The following is a 27,296-nucleotide window of genomic DNA, read 5'->3' on the forward strand; positions in this document are numbered from 1 at the left end:
CGACAATAGTCTTCTGGATTCGTTCAAAATCACATTCCAAATAATTTGTTGTAGACTCTCATGTGTTGTTTTAAAGATTGGCGACAATAGTCTTCTGGATTCGTTCAAAATCACAGTCCAAATAATCTTTTGTAGACTCATGTGTTGTTCTTAATGATTAGTGACTATAGTCTTCGGGATTCGTTCAAAGTCACATTCGAAATAATTTGTTACATACTTTGGATGTGTTCTTCTTCGGAATAATTAATGATCGTAATTTTCTGCATGTTTTTACGACTTTTGTTTTGTCTCAGTTGTTATGTTCATCAAAAGTAAACTGAAAATATTTCCTAATTTAGATTCGTTTCCTTGTCCAATCGGACCTCGATGCAAGATTCATTACAGCTGAACCTGAACTGCCGCTTACATTACGAGCCACATTGAACGAGCCTTATAGATCCTGTAATCAAACATGAATATCATTTTGATGTTTGCCTGTCCGTTTTTCATTTGTCCGATATGATTTTATACGACTTAGATAGTATATCTTAAAGAGATATCTTGAGACCTAATTTCGCGTAACTCGATGGAGAAATCAGGAATGAAGACTCAAGTGTTGTGGGCTGCTAGCGCTGGTTAGGTCATCATGATGTTTTTTTAAACTGGCGTGACGGAACTGTTGTGAATGATGGAGAATTCAAGAATTATTACTCAGGTGTTGTGGGCTGCTAGAGCTGACTAGGTCATCATGATGTTTTATTTAGACTGGCGTGACCTACCTGTCGTGCATCATTATTGGCTCACGCACTTAGTACTCTCCCACTTCTGCTTATAGTGAATTATTAATGGTCACTGTATGTAACTTGAATCTTAAGTGACAATTTACCAATTTGTCTGTTATAATCAACTTTAAAAAAGTAGATAATCATATTAACAAAATGTTGTTTTATAACAATAATAATTCTTGAAAATATTGTATATACAATTGTTGCGCGTGATTTAATTTTGCTTAATTAGTATTTTAAATTTACAAGACGACTTAATTTTTGAGTGTTTGAAGAATTTAGTTCGCCCTTAGCAAAGTATCGACGTCGCTGTGGTAATAGATACACGAGCGAGAATGAAGTAAGCCTAATCACAGCGATAGGTAGAGTTCCAGGACTGTAGCTGCTCGCGTGACCTTGAGTGTGTGGGATATGTGGGAGGGTGGCGGGGTAGCATTATGCGCTGCGTCCCGAAAACATTTTCTGTGACTCATGGGTAAAACCCTCCTTTCAGGAATCGTATTGGCCCAAATAACTCATCACACTCACTACAATCAGTCTATTTTGTGACAGTGCTGATTGTTGTGGAATTAAATAATAAGAGAATACCAAATAATAGCAATAATAGGACTTATCCTTTTTTCAGTTGTTATAGTGTTGTTAAACGTGTTTTTGAAAATAACGTATTTGTCAATACTAATCTGCAAATCGAAATCATGAGTTTAAAGTCGTTAAAGAGATTGTTGCGCCTTCATCTCAGCGGCTAGCACGTAAACGCAACTCGCCACACAGGCAGCGTTTATTTGTTGAAAGGGTAGTATTTGGGCCCTACGAGTACAGCTAAATTGTAGGGTCGGTCCACAGGAGCACGATCTCGTTTACAAAACGTGGTTTGTTCACACGAACGAGATTGCGGCCATCTGTACAAGCTGAATGTCTTGCATTATCTGTTGTTCCAGTATGGACTTTGCAAGACGTAAGCAAAGTGTTGTGCTTATATCAGATACAATAGACTCATTCACTGGACTTTTTAAGAGGGATTTGTTTCTATAATTACCGAGCTAGTAGATGTTATTAAGATGGAAAGTATTAATATGAGACTTATAGAAATGTCCCACTTATAGAAATGTTGGCAGTCACACTAAGTTAAAAGTAAAGAGAGGTGACAAATTATCAGACTCAACATGGTTTTTCAGTAAGATTTATTCATTTTTAAGTTTGACACACATCTAATATTTAGTATGTAATCCCTTATTTTTGTGGGATATGCCAATCTGTTAGGCATACTCTCCACCAGTTTTTGGCAAGAATCTTTATTTCTTGGTTATGGTGCCACATTTTTATTAAAGATTATGAAACCAATTTTTGTAGTAATTTTCTCTTTTTTTGTCCTGTTCTTTACCACGGCCCAAAGATCCTCAATCGGATTTATACTCGGGTTGAAAGATGGACTCGTTAGAAAATATTACCTCAAAGCAATATCACTATTATATTGACAGTATTTTGTTAGGCCTAGTTGCTACAGTATATTATTTATATACAGTACAGTATGCTACTGTATGGTAGTTTTTTTAAGAACAGAATTCATGTGCCGTACCTTATAGGCTACCGTAGGCTTAAGCTAGGTTAGCTTAGGCTAAGCTGATAGGTTGTTTGATGTAAATAATGTAACGTTTTCTTGTTACCTTTTTTCAATCATCCTGAGTCCATTGTTTTAGTCCTTTTGCCCACTGCAAGTGCTTTCTAGCTATGGCTGGTGACATCTTCTGCTTTTTTCGAGGTCGTCTTGTACTTAGGCCTTCATCTTTAAGGATTCGTCGAACAATTCTAGGCGAAACATTGACCCCATGTTTTACAACACGTAAGAGAATTCTTCTGCACCAATCTCTACGAAAGGATACTTGACAAATTGTGCCACATGTATTATGCTTTTAAAATCATGGAATCATTAATCAAATGATCTGTTAAGTCTAAAATAATTTACACGTATTCTTGGTTATTGTTGGGTTATTGTGGATGATTTTATTTGCCAATGGTCTTCTTCAAATTAGGAAAGTGCTTATATACAAACTGAATTTCATTCTTTTCCCACAGCTCGAGCTTTTTTGAAAATGAATTACATCTGAAAACATTCCACCGATGTCCTTATCGTTGCCTTGCAGCTGCAAGTTCAAACCATTCAACTTTTAAGTTATATTAGTGAGAAAGACAATATCTTGTAGCCACGTGGGATCTTCAAGTTTAGTGAGATGCTCACCCGTTCTTTGAAGAATTTTACCAATGCAGGAAACAACTCATTGAACATTGCAAAACTCTGCCTATACTAAGCCTCTGTATCAAGCAACAAATCACCTTACTGGCATTCTGTTAGTTCTCTGAACAGTCGTCTTTGAAGAGCATGCGCTCTTACTCAATTTACTCCTTTGACAACTGTTTTCATGACGTTCATACTTAAGAACTTCATACAGTTGTCATTTGTTCATACGACTTAGACACTTGTAAGGCAAACATACGCATTTATCTTTTACTTGCATAAAAACCAATCGGTTTTCTGGTCTACATTTAAATAATTGGGCATTTGCTTGAACCAGCCATACTAAAAACAAACAAGTAAAAAGTTTAAACGTGAAGGCATAATACACACGGCACAAACATAAAACTCCTCACTCTAGCGACACAAGTGACAACAGCTGACAGGCGGCCAGTGGCCACTGCACTATCAGATCGCAAACAAGCACCACCACTTATAGATAGCAGCGAGTTCTGATCAGTGATTTCACTGTTGAGCAATCAAACAGACTTCAGCGTGCACAGAATTACTGTATTAGATTTTTTAATCTCAGACATTGTCAGGAGCACGTTTTATAATTTTTTAGCAGCTATCATTCACACTCCAAGAACTAGGCCATAATCTTTCCATTCTACTTTCAATTTTAAAAATTAAAGCTCCTATTTATCTGTCCGATCACTTTAATTTTATTTCTGACATAAGTGAACGACCTACAAGAGGGGTGCCACTTTACTATTAATTCCAATTCATAGATTAACAATTTTTAGTAGCTCGTCTACTGTTTAGGCTTGTCTCCTTGTTGATATAAGAAGTAACCTATTGAGGGTCATGGACTTGCTACTGGCGGTGGTGCTTGACATGTGTGTGAGGTCAGACAGTGTGTTTGCGGTTGAATGTGTTATTGTTTATTTTATTTCTCTTTCACGTTGTTAGGTTCTTTTCTTTATCTTCAATTAAGAATTATATTATGAGTTATTGTATGTGAATTAAGGAATTTTGTTTACATTTCATTATAAAGTATAGTAGGCCTATGCTAATAGTTGACATGTATATGTATTCAATTATTGTAAGTGTACTGTATATGATATAAGGTTGAGTGGTATAGGGGCTTGACAGCCCTAACCTCACATCTTTAATAAAGGTATTTTTCATTTCATTAGCACGTTTGTAAGATCAGTTTGCAATTAGTAGTGTTATGGAAAATAACTATTTATTAGATGTTAAAGGTTCAATAGTCAGTTTCATTGTTGCATTTTAATTACAGTAACAGCTGATCTAAATAACAGCTGTTAATACGTACACTGTCAAATTATGGGCCATTTAGTTTGTATTTGTAATACGAAAACTTCCATAAACTAGTTACTTCTAAACCGATTTTTACAAATAATGCATCCTTGAAAAGAAAATATAATTTAAAAACTTTGTTGCGTTTTATACAATTTTAATAAAAACAGTGGTGTCTTAGGTGTTTCATATATATAAAATTTTGTAATGAGATTGAATTAAAAAAAAAAAACAGTCCAGTTTTATAAATTGTATGGATATCGATATTGTTATTGAAAATTAAAAACTAAAATCAACACCAGTAATACTAACACAATTCAATATTTACATTATGACAGTTGTCATTTATATGTAAATATAATAACATGATGCAGTAAAGTACATGTTCTTGCTTCTCAACATCATACCATTATTCATATCATTGTTCGCAATATACTATTTCCTGGGTCCAGTCTAGGAATTATATTAGTATTATTTACATAATCGTATCGTATGCCTCCAGTGAGAAATGGATGCGATGTCCCCTCAACGATTTTCTGTCAATAAATCAACATGGCTTCCAAAAAGGAAAGAGTACACTATCAGCCCTGTATCGATTCACAAATGATGTTCTACGGGCCCTGGAAAACTATTGACGTTTTCTGCGATTTGTCTAGGGCATTTGACTGTGTGTTATAAGGTTCTGCTAAATAAATTGTATCATTATGGCATCAAAGGTGTAGCATTGAGCCAGTTCAGGTCATTCCTGTCTGGAAGACAACAGAGTGTATCTCTGGATAGTACTCATGATAAGTATTCATCTTCTTGTAGTGGGGTCAGTATCGGCGTGCCTCGGATTTGCTTCTTATCACCGTTATTGTTCTTTCTTTATATTAATGATTTAGACTGTACAGTTCAGAACGCTAAAATCACAATGTTTGCCAATGACGTGACCCTGCTCCTAACCAGTAGAGATGCTGTAGCTGTAAAGACTATTATGGACACTGATTTCTCAGCTTTCAGATTAGTTTCAGGCAAAAAGATTACTTATGAATAAAACAAAGACCAGTGCAATACAGTTTCAGATCTGTGGGCATACGGCTGACAGGACTGAGGGGATAGACCATTTTGCTGATATCACCTTTTGTGAGTCCTCTAAGTTTCTGGGATTGACTATGGATAAAAATGTAAAGTGGGAACCTCATACAGGTGACCTGTTGAAACGCTTGAGTTCTGCAACCTTTGCAATACGAATTTTGAAATCCTCTTGTAGCATAGATGTTCTCATAGACGTTTACCGAGGATACTGCGAAAGTCTACTATGCTACGGTATAGTGGTTTGGGGTAATCATTATTCTTTAGACAGGCTGTTAAGATCCCAGAAGTCTGTTCTGAGATTAATTTTTAACTCCCGTAAAGTCGACTCTTGCAAAGAATATTTTAAAAATTTCAATATCTTTATAGCGCATTCATTATATATATATATATATATATATATATATATATATATATATATATATATATATGTGTGTGTGCGAAGTTCTCATTATTACTTATACAAATCTAGATGAAATTCCTAAAACAACAGACTTCCATGATTTTAATACAAGAAATAAAACTAAACTATGCTTTCCACAGCACAGAACGACCAAGTTTGAGAAGAGTCCATTTTACTTTGGTATTCGGCTGTTAGAGATCAGTGTTTTTTTATTCTCTTAAGGAGTTCCTTGAGTTTAGATTTTGACTTCCTTTCAATTTTTACTTAGAAAGTTAAGATATCTCTTTCTTGCTTTTCCTTGCATACTTTACTCCATTATGTTATTTGATAAAACACAATATTTGTATATTTTGTAAAATTGTACGAATCATATTTGTGAATAAAGAATTGAATTGTTTCATCAATCATAACGTTAATGATAGTGTCCTTAACAGGAACAAGGAAACAAGGAAATGAGAAAATTTTATAAACTTCGATTCCGCCATGTTAGTTTTTTAATCAATGTTAAGGAAAAATTGTCCACATGAGTTTCAAGCCCCTAAAAGCTTTTAGTCTAAATCATTCAATGATTTTTCACTAAAGCAAAGAGTTATATCATCTGCATATTGAATTAAATTTCCAGATGTTAAGGATGAATTGCAATTATTTACATACAATAGAAAAATATGGGACTGAGAATCGATCCCTGAGAGACATGAAATTGTAATTTTATTGGAAGTCATAACTTTCCATCAATTTCCACTTATTGCATTCGATTTGCTAGGTATGATTCTTGCCAGTTATGTATCACTCCACGTATACTGTAGCTTTGAAGAATGATCGAAAGGACCTGATTGACACATTTAAAAGCTTTCAATAGATCTTGTAAAGTGCCAATTTTATATTAGTCTTTTTCCAATCCTTCAACAATTAACTCAATTAAGAGTTATAGAGCATCAATGGTTGACTTTCCTTGTCTGAACCCAAATTGAAGCCTTTATAAACATTTGTACTTTTGTAGATATCCCAATAATCGATTATAAAATAACTTTTCAAACATTTTGCTAGAGACAGATAAAATAGAAACAGAATGATAGTTTGTAGCTTCTATCAGATTTTTTAAAAATATTGGAATATTTTTGGAGTATTTTAGGGATCCAGGGAAAACTCCTGTTTGAAAGGAAATATTTATTAAATTAGTTAAGGGTCCATTACAATATATTAAGCATTTTTTAATCAGCCCCTTTGAAAGACCATCAATGTGTGTTGACCTTTGTGAATTTAAACTTTGAATAGTTTATAACAATTCTGATGGTGTCATTGGTATTAGCAACATTCATGAAACTCGATTAGTGTATGCCTTATTTGCAAATTGGACAATTTGTTTTCTATGCTATTAACAAAAACCTTATTTAAAACATTTGCTATAGATAAAGGTCAGTAAATTTCAGTTTCATCAACTGTTAGTTGAATAGATGAAAAATTAAAAAAAAAGTTATTATTTATTATTTTTAAGCTGTTTTTGAGAGGTTTTCATGAAAGTAAAGGGTTTTTTATTGTCTTTACCTTTGTTGCTCCAACTACTTTACGATATATTTGTTCGTATTATTGTAAAAATGTTTTAAAATTTTGGTCATTAGACAGTTTTGCTTATTCGTCACACATTTTCAAGCTTTTCTTGATATTAGGATGCATAAATAGTAATCCATTTACTCATTTTAACAATTGTTGTAACCGTATAAGTTTAATAGGGACAGCATGTATTAATGTATAGTAAAAAACGAAATCAGAAACTGTTGTAAATTTTTTCAATGTTTCAAGAATATTCAAGAAACCTCCAATTTTGTTGTTGAAGGCTGCAATTTAAATTTAGAATATTGTTTTGTTGTAATTTGCGTCTAGTGTTGTTTTTGCATAATCAAATTTTTGTACAACAATTTTCAATGAAAATTGATTGTGCATCATGACCAGAAAAAGATGTGTTAATGATAGAAATATTCATTTTATCAATATTTGATATGACATTATCAATGGCAGTTGATGATATGACTGTGACATGCGTGGGTGAGTTTATAGACCATTTCAAATTAAAAATTTCTAATAAGCCCCTGAAACGTTCAACCTCTGGTCTGTTCACTTATAAGATATTTATATTAGAGTCCTCAATTATAAATGTATTTTATTATTATTTTAAAATTATTAATAAATGCTATAATTTTATGAAAAATACATAAATCTGTCCTGAGTAAGATATATGAAGACCTAAGAAAAATATCAATATATTATTTTTATTCTTGACACTCATGTCAGCCAGCTCAAAGTCTTTGTTGGCACAGAAAGACTTATGCATGTTCACAATAGATAGTTTTGCACTAAGAAAGTGGTATTCGGTGTTACTGCATGTGCAATTTTGATCGGGAAAGAGCTAATATGTTTCTTAACCAGGTTTATTATACTCTCATTCTAATTCTTTTGCAGACATGGTTGTAATCTCTGTATCAATATCACCTAACACATTCACTGCTTATCAAGTGAATGTTTAAAAATGGTTCTTTACACACCTATATTTTTCCTTTTGCAGACATGGTTGTAATCTCTGTATCAATATCACCTAACACATTCACTGCTTATCAAGTGAATGTTTAAAAATGGTTCTTTACACACCTATATTTTTCCTTTTGCAGACATGGTTGTAATCTCTGTATCAATATCACCTAACACATTCACTGCTTATCAAGTGAATGTTTAAAAATGGTTCTTTACACACCTATATTTTTCCTTTTGCAGACATGGTTGTAATCTCTGTATCAATATCACTTAACACATTCACTGCTTATCAAGTGAATGTTTAAAAATGGTTCTTTACACACCTATATTTTTCCTTTTGAAGTTGAAATTTCATAGTTATATGAAGATGCTCTGTCCAGTTTTTGAGAGTTTTCTTTACATTTTCCTGTTGCTTAATTTCAGAGAGGGGCATAAGAGACCGTAAGTAACGATCCTGTTGGTTCTTTGTCCCCAAATCAACAATTTTTTAAAACTTTCGCAATATTTTGGAAGCATTTGTGTTTGCACCTAAAATAAAACGAAATAATTAATTGAACTCTGAAATAACTTATTATTGACATAAAATGCAGCAGCTAGGCCTACATTACTAAATTACACTAATCGAAAATATTAAGTATTTATAGAGATTTTAGGTACATAAATTTAAGTAAAAATGTTCTTTGGTTACTTACTTGTAACTATTTCCAGGTGTTCTTTTAGGGCCAGTTTTACCAGAATAGTTTGTATAGGCGGATCCTGATATTCTAGCCTTTTTATCAGCACGTTTATATTCATTTTTGTTAATCACTCCTTTATTTCTCCTCTTTTATTGAATATTTATATTATATTCCTACATATTGGGAGTATTTAAGTATATCAGGTAAACAATATATGTTTATTACAACACAAATAGTCTCTTGTACAATACAACAAACATAACCTAAATGGATATGACAGTATCAAAGTAAACAGTTATTATGAATAGTCAGCTGACGACTCACATATGTTCAATAGAGAAATAACATAAGTCCCGGAACTGTTATCCAAAGGCACTTAAAATTGGCTATGGATATATAGGACTTGTGTTGTTTCTCTATGAACTGTGTAAAAACACCCTACTCAAGTAATCAACGATAATAATTTTTGCTCAAAATGGACTTGTGTTATTAAATGACCCTTTCAATTGTGTCCTTAAAGTTATTACCGTCTCAAGCTCGTCTGTATAGTTGTGAAGAATACAGCAACATTTTGTAACATCGATTGTCAGATATAAATGTACGTACATTGGTCCATGTAGTTCTCCAGGTGCAATTGTGTCTATTATTACGCGGTGCAGGAAACATGAAATTAATGATAAACAAGCCCTTACGTCTTGCCATATCCACTTTGTTTATCGTGCGATTCAGCTGTATCAGATCGCCGTGATCTCGCTCGTGTAAACCGAACACACTTTGTAAATGAAATCGCGCCAGGAACAGTCGTTGCAAGTTGCCGCGATCAGTTCCAGCGCGATTGTCGCTCAAGTGAATCGAGCCTAACAGGTTAACCTGTTATCTTCCGTCGCCGCGGTGGTATCACCCATTCAGCGATTTTGTCTCGTAATGTAGAATCTTGGAGCATTGGAAAAACTATTTATTGTAGTATCACTAGATAAAGGAATACGACATTTTCCAATATATAATTTTTTATGTTATTCATATATATAATACAATGTTGTCTCGTAATGTTTATGTAGGCCTACTACAGGGTTAGACTGCATCTATTACTAAACTGTGTAGTAGAAAAACTTTTGTGTGTGTTGGAAATTTGTTAAAAGTCAACTACTACAAACTAGAAAAAGTTGAATACTTTTAAATGGTATATTTATTTATTAGTTATTTTAATTTTACATTATTTGAAGCTTAAACGTAACCTTATTATACGACACGTCAATGTGTGTGTGATGAGTTGAAATAATCATGTAATATGCCAAAACACTGCTATATGTCTGGACAATGAGATGACTTTTTAGTGCACTTCTAAATGGAAAAACACAAAGTTTATTATGAAATCTGAGTAGAGAAAAATGCCCTTCACTCATATAATGTTTCAGGGTGGATTGGATAATGTAGGTTGACATGTCTTAACTGGTAGTGATGAGTGACTTAGTTATTATGAATACTGCTTAATACGTAGCCTGTAAAATGATAGCAGTTTGTAAGTCTACTCGTAAATAGAAAGCAGTGTTAAAATTTTATTCTTTTTGAAAATTGGTGTGCATGATTCATTGCAGTGCAATTAAAACATAATTTTGAATTTAAACGATTGTATGAGTTTGCGGAGTTGTCCTAAAACAGCAACCCTGTATCTCTGATGGGATTATACGTATGCATAGTAGACAGCTACAGCCTTTAGCATATTAAAGTTAATAACTGGATTTAAGACTCAAGGAAAAACAAGTAGAACAAAGCAGAGAACTGCCAAGAAAGTACCACTTGTATTTCTTTACATTTAAAGTTTTCATCAGAGTTTGATCTCGTAAAACAATAATAACTTCACTTTTTACCTGATTTAATTTGAGACCATTTGAAGGAAACTAAAAGTTGATTTTAGTCAAACGTCATATACTTTGAATCTGTAACTGTTGGTGTGGTGTAGATTAGCTTATGTGTGGTTTTGACAATGTGTGGGGTAGGTCGTTTATGCATAATAAAAATAAAACTGAGCCCAGTAAATGTGAAACTCATGGAGTTAATAGTTCCTGTGGTAATTGGCAAATGACCTGTTGCTTCCTGAAAGCTAAGCAGCAGCATAATCAGTCTTTAAATTTACGTCCAGAGTATTTTTTATTCTATTATAGTAGTCTACTTTAGTAAAAGTAAATCATGGTTGACACAGTATAATGCCTTTGAGAGATCACACATCAACATGGTCTTATCTTTCAAGCGACTGTAACAGAGATTCCATTAAAGTATAAACTGTTTGGATAGTTGGAGATTTTGTTTAAAATCTCAACTGGTATTTAGCTAAAACCTTTTATTTTCTTAAAAACAAATTGAAGTCTTGTTAGAATCAGCTTTTTAAAAGATTTTTGACCAAACTGGTAAAACTACTGAAGGACAACGATTGGACATATTTGTTTTTTCATGTTTTTTAAAAAGAGGTCTGATAACTATTTGAGTACAATGACTATAACATATTAAAAATAGATGTAAGTGATTTGGAAGATGTTTTTATTTATACACTTTTAAATAAATGAAAATACAGAACACAGTGGATTCATCAAATAAACAGTAGAAAAAATGAGTTGTAAAAATTGTTTTTGGTACTTTTGTATTATTCGGAGGCCACTATTTTTGGAAATTTTTATCTTACCAGGGACCTAAAAAACTACATTCTGAAATTTGGTAACATCTCATACTTAGTGCAAGGCTTAAACATACCATTACAGGTGTTTTTATTTGGTTTAAAAATAGTCCAGAGAACAGGAATTTTTTGACCTGTTAAACAAGGAATTTTAAATAAGGTTTTGAGTTTTGACTATTCTTTAAAATCCAGATATTGTAAAAACATCAAGAATAACATTTGTTTACAGTTACATAATATTTATTCACCATGTGTCATTCTAAGCCTGAATTCCGAAATACTGGAGTTAAATTGTTGCACTAATGCAAATGGCCACCATCTCGAAATATTGTATTAGGTGAGATTGGCTAGCAAACTCATCCAAACTATGTGAGATTACTATGTACGTAACAAGTTTAATCTGAATCTATTAAAAACAAGGTAGGAGTATGCCATACTAAGTGTCACAAGCTTTGCTGAGATGTTTGTAAAATTTTGTAGCTATACAAAATCCATAACTCATTCCATGCTCGAGATTTCCTGAGACGATCATGTAGAGAAGAACTTTTCACATCATCCATGGCAAATAAAAGCGAAACCATGTCAGCTCACTGAGTGATAGGTTTTAATGGGGGTCAGCCAAATTCCATGGTTAGACGTTCACTATCATAGAACTTACCACATGATACATTCAGATTTTTATTCATCAGATTTGGTTTCATAACAGTGTTACTTTGAGCTAGGGAGAAAACTACAATGCAAGAGTGAATTGAAATCAAACGTCACTGATTTTTAACATTGATTTTCCACTCTTTTACTTTCTCATTTACTAAAAAAATATATCATATGTTAAAGTCTCATATGATTGCACTCTGTTTAAAAATTTACTTATTCTGTGTTTTTCTTGTTGCCATCATGGTTACCCATAAGACCAATGTACCATCATTGCAATCAGTTTTAACTTCCTAGAAATGAAGCTTCGTGCAAACTTGTAAGTCACTTTGTTTACAAGATATCGTATAGACAAACAGACAGACAGATAGGATGAAGTTATTCTATTCCTTGAGTGATAGACTTTGTTAACACTCAGCTAATGAAGGCATTTATGTAAACAAGTGTGCATTATATTATACGAGGGTGGTCTGAAAAGTTTTCGATCTAACAAAGATACAAGACGCAAGTCAAAAATAAAAAAAAAATGTTTCAACATAGTCTCCTTGTAACTGTACACACTTCTCCCAGTGATGCTTTCTCCCAGCAGTCTACATAGTACTTTGCATTTTTGTCTGCAAACTAGTTTTTGATAAAGGTGATTGCCTCTTCATTTGACAAAAATCTTTGTCCTCTGAGCGCAATTTTTAAATGAGGGAACAAAAAGAAATTGCGTGGGGCTGGATCTGGTGAGTAAGGCAGATGGTCAAACAGTTCAAACCGTAATTCGTGGATTTTTGCCGATGGCCTTTGTTGAGATGTAAGCCGGAGGTCTTGGTGAAACCGGATTTTCTTTTTCTGCAAATGTGGCTGTTTGTCCGCAAGTTCTGCCTTCAGTTTGTCAAGTAATGATGCATAGTATGCTCTTTTAATGATTTTTCCGTTTTGAAGATAATCGATTAAAATAACTCCCAAAAAATGGTATTCATCACTTTCTCAGCCAAAAAAACAGTTTTTGCTTTTTTTGGATCCGGTTCCTCATTTGAAGTCCACTTTTGGACTGTATTTTCTTTTGGGGCATATAATGGTGTATTCCAAGTTTCACCTACAGTAATTAAGTGGCACCAAAACTCAGTTTTATTTCGCCTAAACTGTACCAAAAGAGGGTTGGAAATGTTCATTCAAACACATTTTTGGTCTAACATGAGCAAACGCAGCACCCAACGTGCTGACAGCTTTCTCATGTCTAAATGTTGATTTAATATGTGACAAGTACGTTCTTTTGACATGTTCATAACCTTTGCTATCATTTTTTAGTTTAATTCGGCAGTCTTCTTGGACCATTTGGTGAACTTTGGTGATGTTTTTGTCAGTAGTTGCAGTTTTGGATGTCCTGAACGTTTATCATCTCCCAAGCTCTTATGGCCATGTTTAAATTCAGCAGCCCAAAATTTCACTGAGGTAAATGATGGTGCAGAGTCCCCATATACAAAATCCAACTGATCTTGATTTGTGAAGGCGTATTTCCTTTCAAAAGCAAATATTTAATGACATCTCAGTACTCATTTTGTCCATTTTCACTAAAACTCACATCAGCTCACTCAAACAACTGTTACTTAATAACTGTACGTCCAAAATGGCTGAAACTTTGGTGAGTAACTGTCAACTGATGAACAAAGAAATTCAATAGCTTTTATTTAAGAGTGCTGCCATCTTCACATGAAGTATGTCTGGTATGTATGTGTGTATGTGCAGACACGGAACGAGTAGCGGCACTGTGTGAACTAGCTGCGCGGTGTGTAGCCTCACACATCCCGTTTGAGTTAGTGGAGCATGTCTATCCTCCAGTGCCGGAACAGTTACAACTGCGTATTGCGTATTGGAGTTTCCCTGACAACGAGGAGGATATACGTCTTTATTCCTGCCTTGCTAACAGCAGTGCTGATGAGTTCCAACGAGGAGAACATCTCTACCGCAATCGTGCCGTCAAAGACCCTCTGCAGATAGGTAAGTACCTTGGTCTCCTTTACTTACTGTAGCCTTCTTTATAACTATTCCTGTCCGGGTAAAGCAATACCCAAGAGTTCCAACAAGTAAATCATCGCTATTACTCTTTTACTGTCAAATCTCCTCTACAGATTTGGGGGTACTATGGTGTCCTTGCTTACTGGACATTCCTATCCCACGAGGGTTCACTTCTGGTTTGTTTATGCCTGCCAGTGGAACCTATACTGGGCTCAGCAAAAGCTGATTTGTTAAATCTGGGTAACCCAATTAATACCTATGTACGATATGTATTGTGAGTTGTTGATGTATTAACCTTAGTACCTACCATTAGTATTCAATTCAATTTTTTCAATTCAAAACCTTATTTATTTCCAAATAAAGAAATTACAATTCCATAATAGAATAATATATACTATAGTAATTTTCAAGTATGATTAAAACAATAACATTACTTAAAATATAGGAAAAAAAGTACCCACATAGGCAAGCCTGTGTGTGGGCACAAGTCGTTGAAAAGATAGGTCGACCCACATTGCCGATAAGTTTTAATCATATATAACTCAGATATGTAGCACACTTAACACACTCACGTACATACATAAATACATAAACCTAGCTCCCATTACAATAAAACTAAAAAAAAGTAAGTAAAGTAACGGGCATAGGCTGGTAACAGACTGGTAACAAATACTGGTAGTAGTATTTGTAGTAAAAGGCCACTCTCTCACAATTCACAGTCGTCCCAAGATACAACATCAGATTGTAACTATGTGCATCATACAACTGCAGAAGCAAACAATGAACAATAAACCTATAGAGTTTACTATTTTAGTGATTGATTCTTAACTATGTTTAGTAACCAATGTCATTTTGATCATTTGATAACTTAGAGCTGGCTCTACTGGCAGTCATCCTGATTTTAGCACTGTAAAAACAATGTTAAATTTCATTAAACCTCATCCACTTTTACAAGCTTATTTTTAGCCATAGAATTATGTATGATGTCTTGTTAAAAACATATAATTAATACATAAATTATTCAAACGCTTTTTAGATATTTCAATATTTTCGTTGGTTGTTCAGAAAAAATCTCAAAGACCTTAATACTTTATAATTGAAATATTTAAAAAATATACAGTTCACATAAGAAGAACTAAATAGCGTTTGGATGAGTATTAATTATAATAAGTGAGATATCTCTGATAACACTAATATCAAAAATAAGGGTGTAAAAGTAAACAAGTTTTAACATTATTCTTATGGAAAACAAGGTTGATTCACTACAACCAGTTCTTATGGCAATCTAATAATTTGGAAACAATATATATTTACTATATAGTGTGAAAATTTGTGCTATTTATAGATTCACTCCAATTTATGAGTGATTATCCCAGATAACACTGCTAGTCTGAGTAATGAAGTAATGTTCAGTAAAATATCACTAGGACTTGATGTTGAATACCGATTGGCGCTTGCACTTATGTTCCAGACAAAATTTGTTCAGTAAAATATCACTAGGACTGGATGTTGAATACCGGTTGGCGCTTGCTCTTATATTCCAGACAAAATTTGTTCAGTAAAATATCACTAGGACTTGATGTTGAATACCGGTTGGCGCTTGCCCTTATGTTCCAGACAAAATTTGTTCAGTACAATATTACTAGGACTAGGACTGGATGTTGAATACCGGTTGGCACTTGCTCTTATGTTCCAGACAAAATTTGTTCAGTACAATATCACTAGGACTGGATGTTGAATACCGGTTGGCGCTTGCCCTTATGTTCCAGACAAAATTTGTTCAGTACAATATTACTAGGACTAGGACTGGATGTTGAATACCGGTTGGCACTTGCCCTTCTGTTCCAGACAAAATTTGTTCAGTACAATATTACTAGGACTAGGACTGGATGTTGAATACCGGTTGGCGCTTGCCCTTCTGTTCCAGACAAAATTTGTTCAGTACAATATTACTAGGACTAGGACTGGATGTTGAATACCGGTTGGCACTTGCTCTTATGTTCCAGACAAAATTTGTTCAGTACAATATTACTAGGACTAGGACTGGATGTTGAATACCGGTTGGCGCTTGCCCTTATGTTCCAGACAAAATTTGTTCAGTACAATATCACTAGGACTGGATGTTGATTACCGGTTGGTGCTTGCTCTTATGTTCCAGACAAAATTTGTTCAGTGAAATATCACTAGGACTTGATGTTGAATACCGGTTGGCACTTGCTCTTATGTTCCAGACAAAATTTGTTCAGTACAATATTACTAGGACTAGGACTGGATGTTGAATACCGGTTGGCGCTTGCCCTTATGTTCCAGACAAAATTTGTTCAGTACAATATCACTAGGACTGGATGTTGATTACCGGTTGGTGCTTGCTCTTATGTTCCAGACAAAATTTGTTCAGTGAAATATCACTAGGATTTGATGTTGAATACTGATTGCCACCCACCTGCCGTCTGCAAACTGTAAAGTTTTTATATTTTTCATTTTAGGTAATATTCTTGTAATATTTTAATTCTGCATATTATTTAATGAAAATCCAAACATGAGATTCCTGACAGAAATAAAGAAATCATTGGTCCCTCCATTTCTAAGATACATCAGGAAGGTTGTAGTTATTTAGTTTTTGGACTCTATTTTTATAAAATAAATGCAGATTTATAAAATTACAAAAATATTAACTAACATAAAAATGATAAACAATAGTAGTTTTGCAGACTAGGGTCTACTATGTGAATCATTGGTATAGGGAGGGCAGGAAGTCCAGTTTACATGTTTGATGGTGTTTGTGTATTTGGGTGCAAGGGTCACCTTGTAATCCTCTGGGGCTCTTGAGATAGTGGATAATCTACAATTAATGTGTTCTAGAGAAGTGCAACACTCATCATGGTATTCCTTAGTTTGCTTTGTTTTTCATATAAAGTAAAGACTGAAAGCACAATTTTAGTATAAGAAGTATTATATTTATGTATTTAAGATAAATATTGAATGTAAATGGGAAAATTATGGAACAAGCAAGTATGTAGTTATCAGTATGTTAGCTAACAGTGAGAATGTTTGATAGGTTTCCACCTGAGTGCCAGTGTGTCTGCCACTATCACCACTTACAATGTAGCTGTAACATTTGACCGCAGGCGCATCACGTCTTGCAACTGTACCTGCAACTCCACTGCCTACTGGTGTTCGCACATTGTGGCCGTATGCCTGCACCGAATCCACCAGGTACTGCTATAAATAATCTAATAGAACTCTCCTCACTTGATTTTATGATGTCGTTACCTTGCATAATTACTATAGACAAGACATTTAATATGAAATGTACATTAGTTTTGACAAGTATATAATAAAAAAATACGAATATTGTCTATACGAATTTGCTGTCTTTTGTGGTAGATGTGAAACAACACCAATGTGTGTATAGGCCTGGCTATCCATTGTATGCCATACAAATAAACCTCACTTGTGACTCTTTTCCTGTCCTAGCAGCTAATACGTCTTTTCAATCAGTGAATAACAAAAGGGGTATAAACATAGAATAATAATAATAATAATAATAGTCATCATTATCATAGGGCTTTTCCTGTTATTCCCATATAATTCCTATAAATGTTTTAATTAAAAACACACACAAATAATGTAGATATATAATATAAAAAACACAGATGGTACTTACCAAAACATTTTTGAACATTTTTGTATGCAAAATTGCACTGGGAAAAAGTTTCCTCAAAACAACTGACACTGTTATGTACAACTAAAGTTGTATCATACACCAAAAATAACTTTATTATCCACAAAACTGTAAAGATAACACTACTTTTTGTGTAAACCTACATTTTCACTTTTCTCATAGGCCTAAACTCATGAGATTCCTAAACAGAGTTTATACACAGGCTATCACTGAGCGAAAAGAATGTATTTAGATATAAAACTGTTAAATACAATGGAAAATAGTTTACAGAAATATATTTCAATGTAATTATATATATTTTGTATAGTTCGAAAAACTATGCTTTAAAAACAGAATTTTTGGTTTTATCAAATTATTTATTGTCATATTCTAGAGATAATGAAGATAATAAATGTTTATTAAAAAAATACAAAATGGTGGCCAGCAGCTAAACAAGACATTTCTCGACCTATGTTAATGATGAGTATTATTAGCACCAGACGTTTGTGACACCTTTTGTGGACACCCTGTATATGTTTACTTAAAGTATATATTTTTTCAGTTTTACATGAGAAATAGCACTTTGAAAAAAAAAATCACTATAAAACACAATATTAATTGAAGGAGAAAATGAAACTAAATACAAACATAATATGTTTTTATTGATGTTTTAAAAACTGGTTAAAGTTATGTTCTTTTTTAGAAAGTTACATTTTAAATTTATTGTGTTGTCACACTAAATTTTAAAGTAAATATCATAATCATAATTAATCTTACCAAATTGCTATACATATTTTTTTGTAATTTGGTTAGTTCTGATTGTTTATATACCAACAAATTTATAATACATAAAAAAACCCAGTGTAATTTTTACATCAGTATATTTTGGTAGTTATCACAATGTCCATGCATATGTGATTTAAATATAATCAATTGGTTTTAGCCTGTGTTATTGAAATTGTAATAATGTTTTGATGTGTAAAGTATAAAAAAATATATCTGTGCAGTTAAAAATAGGTTGCCACGATAGTTATGAAGTAACTTGTGGTCAGTTAGATGTGAGGTGAAGAGTCACAGCTTAATAGTAATGGCGTGTGTGACAAAAATATTCAAGCTGAGCCATCACTTACGTGGCATAGGATGAGGTATCAAGTGTATGGTGCATATAACCCAATGTACAATGGAGACACATTTGGAACTAACATGTTAGGCTAACCATACCAGATGGGACATTTATCAATATGTACAAATCTGGTATTTTCTGGATTACAGGCAGATACAGAAATACAATTCTCGGCTTTAAACGTACCGAGGACCATGTGTGTGTCAGCAGTAAGATTTTGGTCCTCAGTTTGTCAGTGACGGTATATTTCAATGTCCTCCAAATGTGCTAAATACAAAACACACACACACACACACACACACACACACACACACACACACACACAACTAAACACAAACAAACAGTGTTTCCGCCTAAATGGGTAGTTTGGTCATTATGTTAACTCATAATAAAATATGAAATAAAAAAATTAATAGTATATTTAAATAAAAAACAATTTCAGAAAAAATATAAGTAAATAAAATTTATATCTGATAACAAAATAATATATGCAACAGTAAACATTAAAATGAGTTAATGGCTCAACTATCAACTTTTCATATGTTAGAATTAACCCAAGTATGCCTAGTGGTCAGTGGCTTACATTGTGGATTCTATGAACTATAAAGAACAATCTTTAATACATTACAGCTTACCAATTCAGACTGGTTGGTTCATTAGGTAAGACTCTCAGTTACAAGGAACCTGTTACATCAGTACAATATCAGTTAGTTTCAGCTGTCTGTGAAGAGTAACTCAGTCAACAACCGTATGTTACAACTGACCCAAGTATGCCTAGTGGTCAGTGGCCTACATTGTGGATCCTATGAACTATAAAGAACAATCTTTAATACATTACAGCTTACCAATTCAGACTGGTTGGTTCATTAGGTAAGACTCTCAGTTACAAGGAACCTGTTACATCAGTACAATATCAGTTAGTTTCAGCTGTCTGTGAAGAGTAACTCAGTCAACAACCGTATGTTACAACTGACCCAAGTATGCCTAGTGGTCAGTGGCTTACATTGTGGATCCTATGAACTATAAAGAACAATCTTTAATACATTACAGCTTACCAATTCAGACTGGTTGGTTCATTAGGTAAGACTCTCAGTTACAAGGAACCTGTTACATCAGTACAATATCAGTTAGTTTCAGCTGTCTGTGAAGAGTAACTCAGTTAACAACCGTTGTTACAACTGACCCAAGTATGCCTAGTGGTCAGTGGCTTACATTGTGGATCCTATGAACTATAAAGAACAATCTTTAATACATTACAGCTTACCAATTCAGACTGGTTGGTTCATTAGGTAAGACTCTCAGTTACAAGGAACCTGTTACATCAGTACAATATCAGTTAGTTTCAGCTGTCTGTGAAGAGTAACTCAGTCAAAAACCATATGTTACAGCCTACCCAGGTTTGCCTGAGAGCTCCAGTGAGCGAGTCTCTCTCTCGACTACAGAGAGACCAGTTACAGAAGTTTGCTCAGTACCTCATCAGTGAGCTGCCTCAGCAGATCCTGCCGACTGCCCAGAGGCTGTTAGATGAGCTGCTGTCTTCTCAGCCCTCAGCTATCAATTCGGTAACCTAATTTAAATCATTTACTAACCTTATATTATTAAATTTAGATTCTTTTGCAATAATTCTGTTATATTTGAAAGGAAATTTTGTAATAGGGTTAAAATGCATTGGGTATTAATTAATGATACAAATTTAACTGACAAAAATTGCGAAGTGCTAATGACAGGTGTAATACATCCAATGTCATGAAATATATACAAGTCATTCACTGTATTCAAAAGACCAAACAAATATAGCAACCCACCAATAATTAATTTACCATTGTATCATTTACAATTAAAAAGCAAATGCATAACTAAAAGTAATAATTACATTGCTATGTAATTAAGAAGTGATAACAATAAAAGTATCTTGTTCATTCCAAGTACAAAATTAGACTTACGATAAAAATATTATAGATAATATGTAAGCAAAATAGAAAAAAACGTGTTAGTTATCAGAATAGAGCAGCCTCCCTTAGTAGTTTATATCCTCAAACCCTTTTACAATTGCTATGACTTATGGTCGGAAAAAGGAAGCTCTCCGCAAATGTTTTCCATAAAATTTTCTGCACATGAAATAAAATACTATTGTAAAAACAATATGCTTTTGTTAGGGATCAGACTAAAAGTCTGTCAGAAAAAGCAAGTTTTACTGCTCTCTATTAATAGTTGTGCCACCAACAAAATGAAGGTTAAAAAAGATAAGAAAGTATTTATAACAAGCAAAACACAATAATGCAGACCAGATGCTTCATTGTCAGAGAGGAGGACGTTTCATATCTTTGCCAGAATGATTGTTAATATTTACATATTGTATAAAATGAACATAGACAAGCCTACGATCCAGATTGGACATCACTACCGTGGCTTTGATAAGTTAAACAAGATTTGAAATGAACTGAAATATGTTTTTATTTAAGAGGCGGAGTTAGGGCTATTTAGCCCTCTCTTCCACTCAACCTCAGAAGTGGATAGAAGATACTGATACTTGATACTGGATAGAAGATAGAAGAAACTTGAAGATACTGCAAATTTCCTCACTGGCTCTTTAGTAAATAACCGTGACAAGGTGTTTAGGACACAAAGGGTTAAATTTGTGTAGAAATATTGCCTTTAGTTTTTGATTCCCTAATAAAATATTCTTTTTAAATCAATTAATGTATTCTCAAACAACTTAAATGGCATTTTAAAATTTAAAAATACTACCGAATCGTAACTAATAACACTAATGACATAGACCCTTCTTGATTCATGATGGCAGCCCTCATACTTCATCATACAGTAGTCACAAACAAGTTGGTATACATGTCAGGCAATGTTGCAGGTGTAGTATACATGGTAAAAAATGTCACATGTGTAGTGTACATGATAAGCAATGTTGTAGGTGTAGTATACATGGTAGATAATGTTGCAGGTGTAGTATACATGATAGGCAATGTTGCAGGTGTAGTATACATGGTAGGTAATGTTATAGGTGTAGTATACATGATAAGCAATGTCACAGGTGTAGTATACATGGTAGGTAATGTTATAGGTGTAGTATTCATGATAGGCTATATTGCAGGTGTAGTATATATGGTAGATAATGTTGCAGGTGTAGTATACATGATAGGCAATGTTGAAGGTGTAGTATACATGGTAGGTAATGTTGCAGGTGTGTGGAGCCCCAGACCCAACCGCTGGAGCTTCTGCCAATGAGCAGACGTCGTGGTATCTAGATGAGAAAACTTTGCATGACAACATTAAGAAAATACTCATCAAGTTCTGCGTACCTGCTCCTATTGTCTTCAGGTAGGTGTAGACACATATGTTGATTACATATTCCTGGCCTGAGACTGATTGCACATGTTCTGGTGTTGATCTTGAAAGATTTATTTAGTTTGTTTCAACTCTGCAAGATGTTAGAATGTATTTTTGTTGTGTTTACATGCAACAATTAGCAAAATTATTTAATTTTTTTATGGTGGCCGGGTTGATTGTTCATCTTTATTGACTATTTGTTTTTTTTTTGTTTTACAGTTTGTTTACATAGCATTTAGTGATGAAATGTTAACACTGACATAATTCCGAAGTTGATAAGGTGTTGTACAGTGACTTATAATTCTAGTCACAGTGATGTGATGAGTGCATTGAAGAATGTATGGGGTGAGGCAATAGTCCACCCCTATAAGTCCAAATCTATCCCTTTAGACATTAACCCATTCAAGACATTGGATGGGCAGTTTCCGTCCTTCACTTCGCGTGGCCCAACGACTAAAGACGGGCAGCGCCCATCCGCTAGACACGACATTGATATAGTTAAATATATTACCGATAGATCGCAGAGGCATTCACATTTGCTGCATATTTTGTTCTCAATATTCTAGTCTATGTTTTTCTTCTTCATTGCTGAAAATCATCTGATATTGCCTCAAATCATCTTGTCAAAACAGCTTTCTTTCGTTTGTAAACAGTCAAGATGGCGTCTCGCAACCATGTTCGTAAATTCGGATGATTTTGCGGCTTAGGTTGCTAATGTTTTAGATGAAAGTGGTGATGAGGAAAGTGACAGTGAACAAGATGACATGATACATGAAAATAATGAAATGTCTGATGGTACAAACGATGACAGCAGTGATAATGAAAGTGACGATAACCCACCGGCTAGGCCTTGTGATTTCGCGTGGAGTGTTGGACCAAATACTGTTAGTACAATGCGTTTTACCGGCAATCATGGAGTAAATCCTATCATTTCGAGGCAGTTAGGAGAAAACTGCACTGAATCAGATGTGTTCAATCACTTCTGTGACGAAACCTTTTGGGCTCAGGTAACCCTTTGGTAGGCTTGTGGAGAATCACCACACTGCGCCTTCAAGGAAAGTTTTGGGAGCATTTTATTGTAAAGATACCTCCAACCACCAAAGCCAGGCCCCCAAGAAAATGTAAAGTTTGTGCCTCACAGGGGAACAGAAGTGAAACAGTGTACCAATGTAAAAATGTGTCATGTTCCACTTCATCTGGAAACATGTTTTGAGGTGTTTCACACCCAAACCAAATTCTAAAGAAGTATAATAAAAATTTGTAAATAGTATAAATATATGTATATTAAAAAAAAAAAAAACTAACATTTTGTGTTCATACAATAACAAGGAATAACTAAAGTAAATTTATAATATTCATAGCATGTTATACAGTAAGTGTTATGCAAAGTGCACCTGTTCTTACACGAAAGCATGGAAAATATCCAGTTCTGTAGTCCAAAAATTATAGTAATTTATTCAGTCATGAATGGGTTAATATAATAATTGACTGGTGATGCCAACTTTCACTATATCATAACTTTCTCTATTCATCTGTTAATATGTCTGATCTCTGTGCGCAGTGATGTGAATTACCTGAGCAACACCGCGCCGCCTGCAGCGTCCGAGTGGACCAGTCTGTTGCGGCCTCTGAGAGGTAGAGAGCCCGAGGGCATGTGGAACCTGCTGTCCATCGTGAGAGAGATGTTCAAGCGCAATGACCGCAACGCTTTGCCTCTTTTGGAGATCATTACCGAGGAGTGTATGGCTTGTGAACAGGTAACTTTACTCTTACAGTAAAGTACTGACCAAAGTACAAATCGGTATGATGGTCCCATCCTGATATCCTGATAAGAAGTTCTTTTATGATTTGACCGCATTTTTGTGGTTTTGTAAATAATATTTTGTTTGCACTTCATATTTTCTATTTTACCCATTTACTGATTACTAAAAAGTGATTTTGTCATACTTTTGTATGGAAAGAAGTATTTTCTTTAATCTGTGGTATGTATAGATTATTGAATTAGCAAATTATCCTTTTTTTTGTAAGTAATATTTTGATTGCAGTTAGTTTTTCTGTATTTTTATTCATGAATAATTTGTAAATTGTAATGATTTTACATTTATTGAGAATGTGTTGGTAATAAACAAATTGAAAATGAATTAGAAGCCAATAATTAATAAACGTGAAATGTCTCATTGTAGGAACAACAACAGAATCAGTAGCAAAATTTACCATAACCCAAACTCATTACTAAAAGGGCTATGAAAATTGTGTAAATATAATATATATAATTTTTTAAAGCAAAGTTACTATGTAAATTTAGTACAGATTGCACCAATGATGAATTAAAACAATTTAGTGCGTTGGAAATGTTATTTAAACATTATTTATGATAAAGTCCACCTTAGTGAACAAAGCTGTAAATTGTTACACATGGGTATTAAAAACTACTTGACTTCCTTGGCACTTGTGCATGGCATTTTTACAGTAGCAGCAGAACAAAATTAAAGTTTTCCCTGAAATATCATAGATTTCTCTCAAGGTACTGTTGAAAAATATTAAACATTTTCAGTGATTTTGTAACATTTTACTTGCCATTGTTTTTCATATTTTATACAAATAAATAAATTAGTTTCAAACATATAGACCATGCATGTATTTCTAATTTAATATACTAATCATTTAACATTGATGTATTTATTGTACAGACATTGTAAAAGTGAAGAAAAATCAAGCAAATTTTCTCGTAATGAAATAACAATCTTAATAGTTAACTTTGTTGTACATTTACATTTAGCAACTTTTTAGTAACTTTTTGTTGTAATTGATTGTAAATAATTGGTAAAAACATAATTTGTTTTTTAATTGTTGTTTATGAACAGTTTTAATTATTTTGTGAGGAATGATTTGGGTCTTAGTTTCTCATGAGTACTGTGAAATTTAAAGTTAGTGTTTTATTTACTATGCAAAAACAAGAAATGCCATGTGCCTGCAAAACGTGATGGCTAATGTAAATAAGGTAGTCATTATTTACTCATAAGATCTTGCACAAAAATGGCTTTTGAGATTGTTTTCACATCCATTGCCAATAACGAAGAACCTTAAATTTAAAATGTGCACTATATGTAACACAGCTATGGTGGGAAGGGCCAATTCAATGTGAATGCTGAGTTTAGCTCCAGTTCATCTTCCTCTTACATCCAGTATGTGCAGACTGGACTCCTTCAGATGAACATGACTCCAGATTTCAGGAGTCAAGTCTGCAACAGCACCAGATTTGAGTTGCTGCACTATGAGGAAGGTGAACTGGGGCTGAACTCAACATTCGCATTGAACTATATGTGTTACATTGGCAAAAAGTATATTGTTTTTATCGACAAACAAACATTTTTAAAATCTTTAAATACAAATAAGTATACTTTTTTATAAAATAAAATCTGTCAAGGTATATATATATAATATATATATATATATATATATATATATATATATATATATATATATATATATATATAATTTAATTTTATATATTTTATAAGCTACATTGAATAAAAAGTAAAATAAAATAATTAGCTTGATAATTTGAAAAATAATTGAGTAAAGACATTTTTGCAACACTCTAACATCTTGTACAACAATGACTTCCATGATTTTGCATATCTCTTGAGAATATGGTGAGAGTTAAAAGAGTTAAAAAAAAAAATCAGTGGTTTTACCAAAAAAATTTTGAACTTTGTTACAGTTTTTCATATACTGAAAATGGAACGAAGATAAGAATCATCTGGTCTATCACTCTGATTGTTGTAAAGATGGCAGTTAAAGGAAATTGTTTGATTCTTGTTTAGAAGTCTACTTGATGCTAACCTTTCTTTTATTGAATTGGCGATCCTTTGTAAATTTTGTTTCAATTTTATTTTTTTTTGTTCCATTTAGTGGTACCGCTTGCTACAAAATTTAAGCTTAATGAAAAATTGTAATGTGATTGTAAGATTGATTCGACCAGATCATATTGAAATAAGGGTATAAAGGTCAGTTCCCAATTTGTCAACCTGAGGAGGGCCTACCTTACCTACCCCTGTACCAGTTTACATGTAGTGAGTTCCTCATCACACTAGCTGTAGTGCTTTCTTGTGCTTGCAAGATATGTATTGTATTCAATGTGGTAGATCCTGGTATGGTGGTTCTACACCAAAGTGGCGCTCCACGCAGGTTACAGTGGGGGTGGTGGTGGCAAACACGGCTCCGTCAACAGCAACAGTCAGGCCAGCCAACACGCCTGCAGCTCGCTGTGTGATGAGATAGTAGTGCTTTGGAGACTTGCAGCCCTCAATCCTGCGATATCACCGTCACAGCGTAATGTGCTGCGCTTCCAGTTCAAGGATTGGCACCTGAAAGTTATTGAGAAGGTAACACACATACAGGATTTGATAGTTCCTGAACGATTGTGATTGCTTTACTCATTGCTCATTGCTTTACTTTAATTACCAAGCCAGTGTGGAACTTTTTTATACCCTGTATATAACATAAGTAATAGTAATTGATAATTGATGCACTTATTACGAAGATGGTAAATGCTTTAGAGAGAATAAAGTCTGTGTTCAGACCACTTTCTGTGATCAAGGCTTTTGATTGTGTTTATCACAATGAATTAGTTGTAATCAAACTAAATTTTATGTTTGGCTGGAAATTCGATTTTTTAACCCTTTGAACCCCAGACCAAAATATTGATGGTGGAAAAAACGTACCAAAATCATTTGACCTAAGAACTACCGAGAATCCCCGGAGCAGAAACATCTGTTTTGCATACTGTTTGTAAAAAATTAATACTTTTGCTATTTTTTATGCTATTGTCTTGTATTACACAC

At 33.7% G+C, this 27,296-nt stretch overlaps 1 protein-coding gene across 4 annotated transcripts in view; it reads left to right on the forward strand.

The window, feature by feature from the left end:
• LOC124359064 (zinc finger SWIM domain-containing protein 8 homolog) overlaps window positions 1-27,296 on the forward strand; it is a 130,784-nt gene that overhangs the window by 14,015 nt on the left and 89,473 nt on the right. For all 4 annotated transcript variants that reach the window (XR_006922102.1, XR_006922103.1, XM_046811471.1 and 1 more), the window contains exons 2-7: window positions 14,051-14,302; window positions 17,379-17,536; window positions 20,496-20,669; window positions 22,304-22,440; window positions 24,011-24,206; window positions 26,598-26,837. Coding sequence is in view for 2 of the 4 variants with exons in the window: in XM_046811471.1 (XP_046667427.1) it covers window positions 14,051-14,302; window positions 17,379-17,536; window positions 20,496-20,669; window positions 22,304-22,440; window positions 24,011-24,206; window positions 26,598-26,837 (1,157 nt within the window). In the remaining 2 variants the exon portion in view is untranslated. The remainder of the gene's footprint in view (window positions 1-14,050; window positions 14,303-17,378; window positions 17,537-20,495; window positions 20,670-22,303; window positions 22,441-24,010; window positions 24,207-26,597; window positions 26,838-27,296) is intronic.

This window comes from Homalodisca vitripennis, chromosome 4 (assembly GCF_021130785.1).
Source record: "Homalodisca vitripennis isolate AUS2020 chromosome 4, UT_GWSS_2.1, whole genome shotgun sequence".
NCBI lineage: Eukaryota > Metazoa > Arthropoda > Insecta > Hemiptera > Cicadellidae > Homalodisca > Homalodisca vitripennis.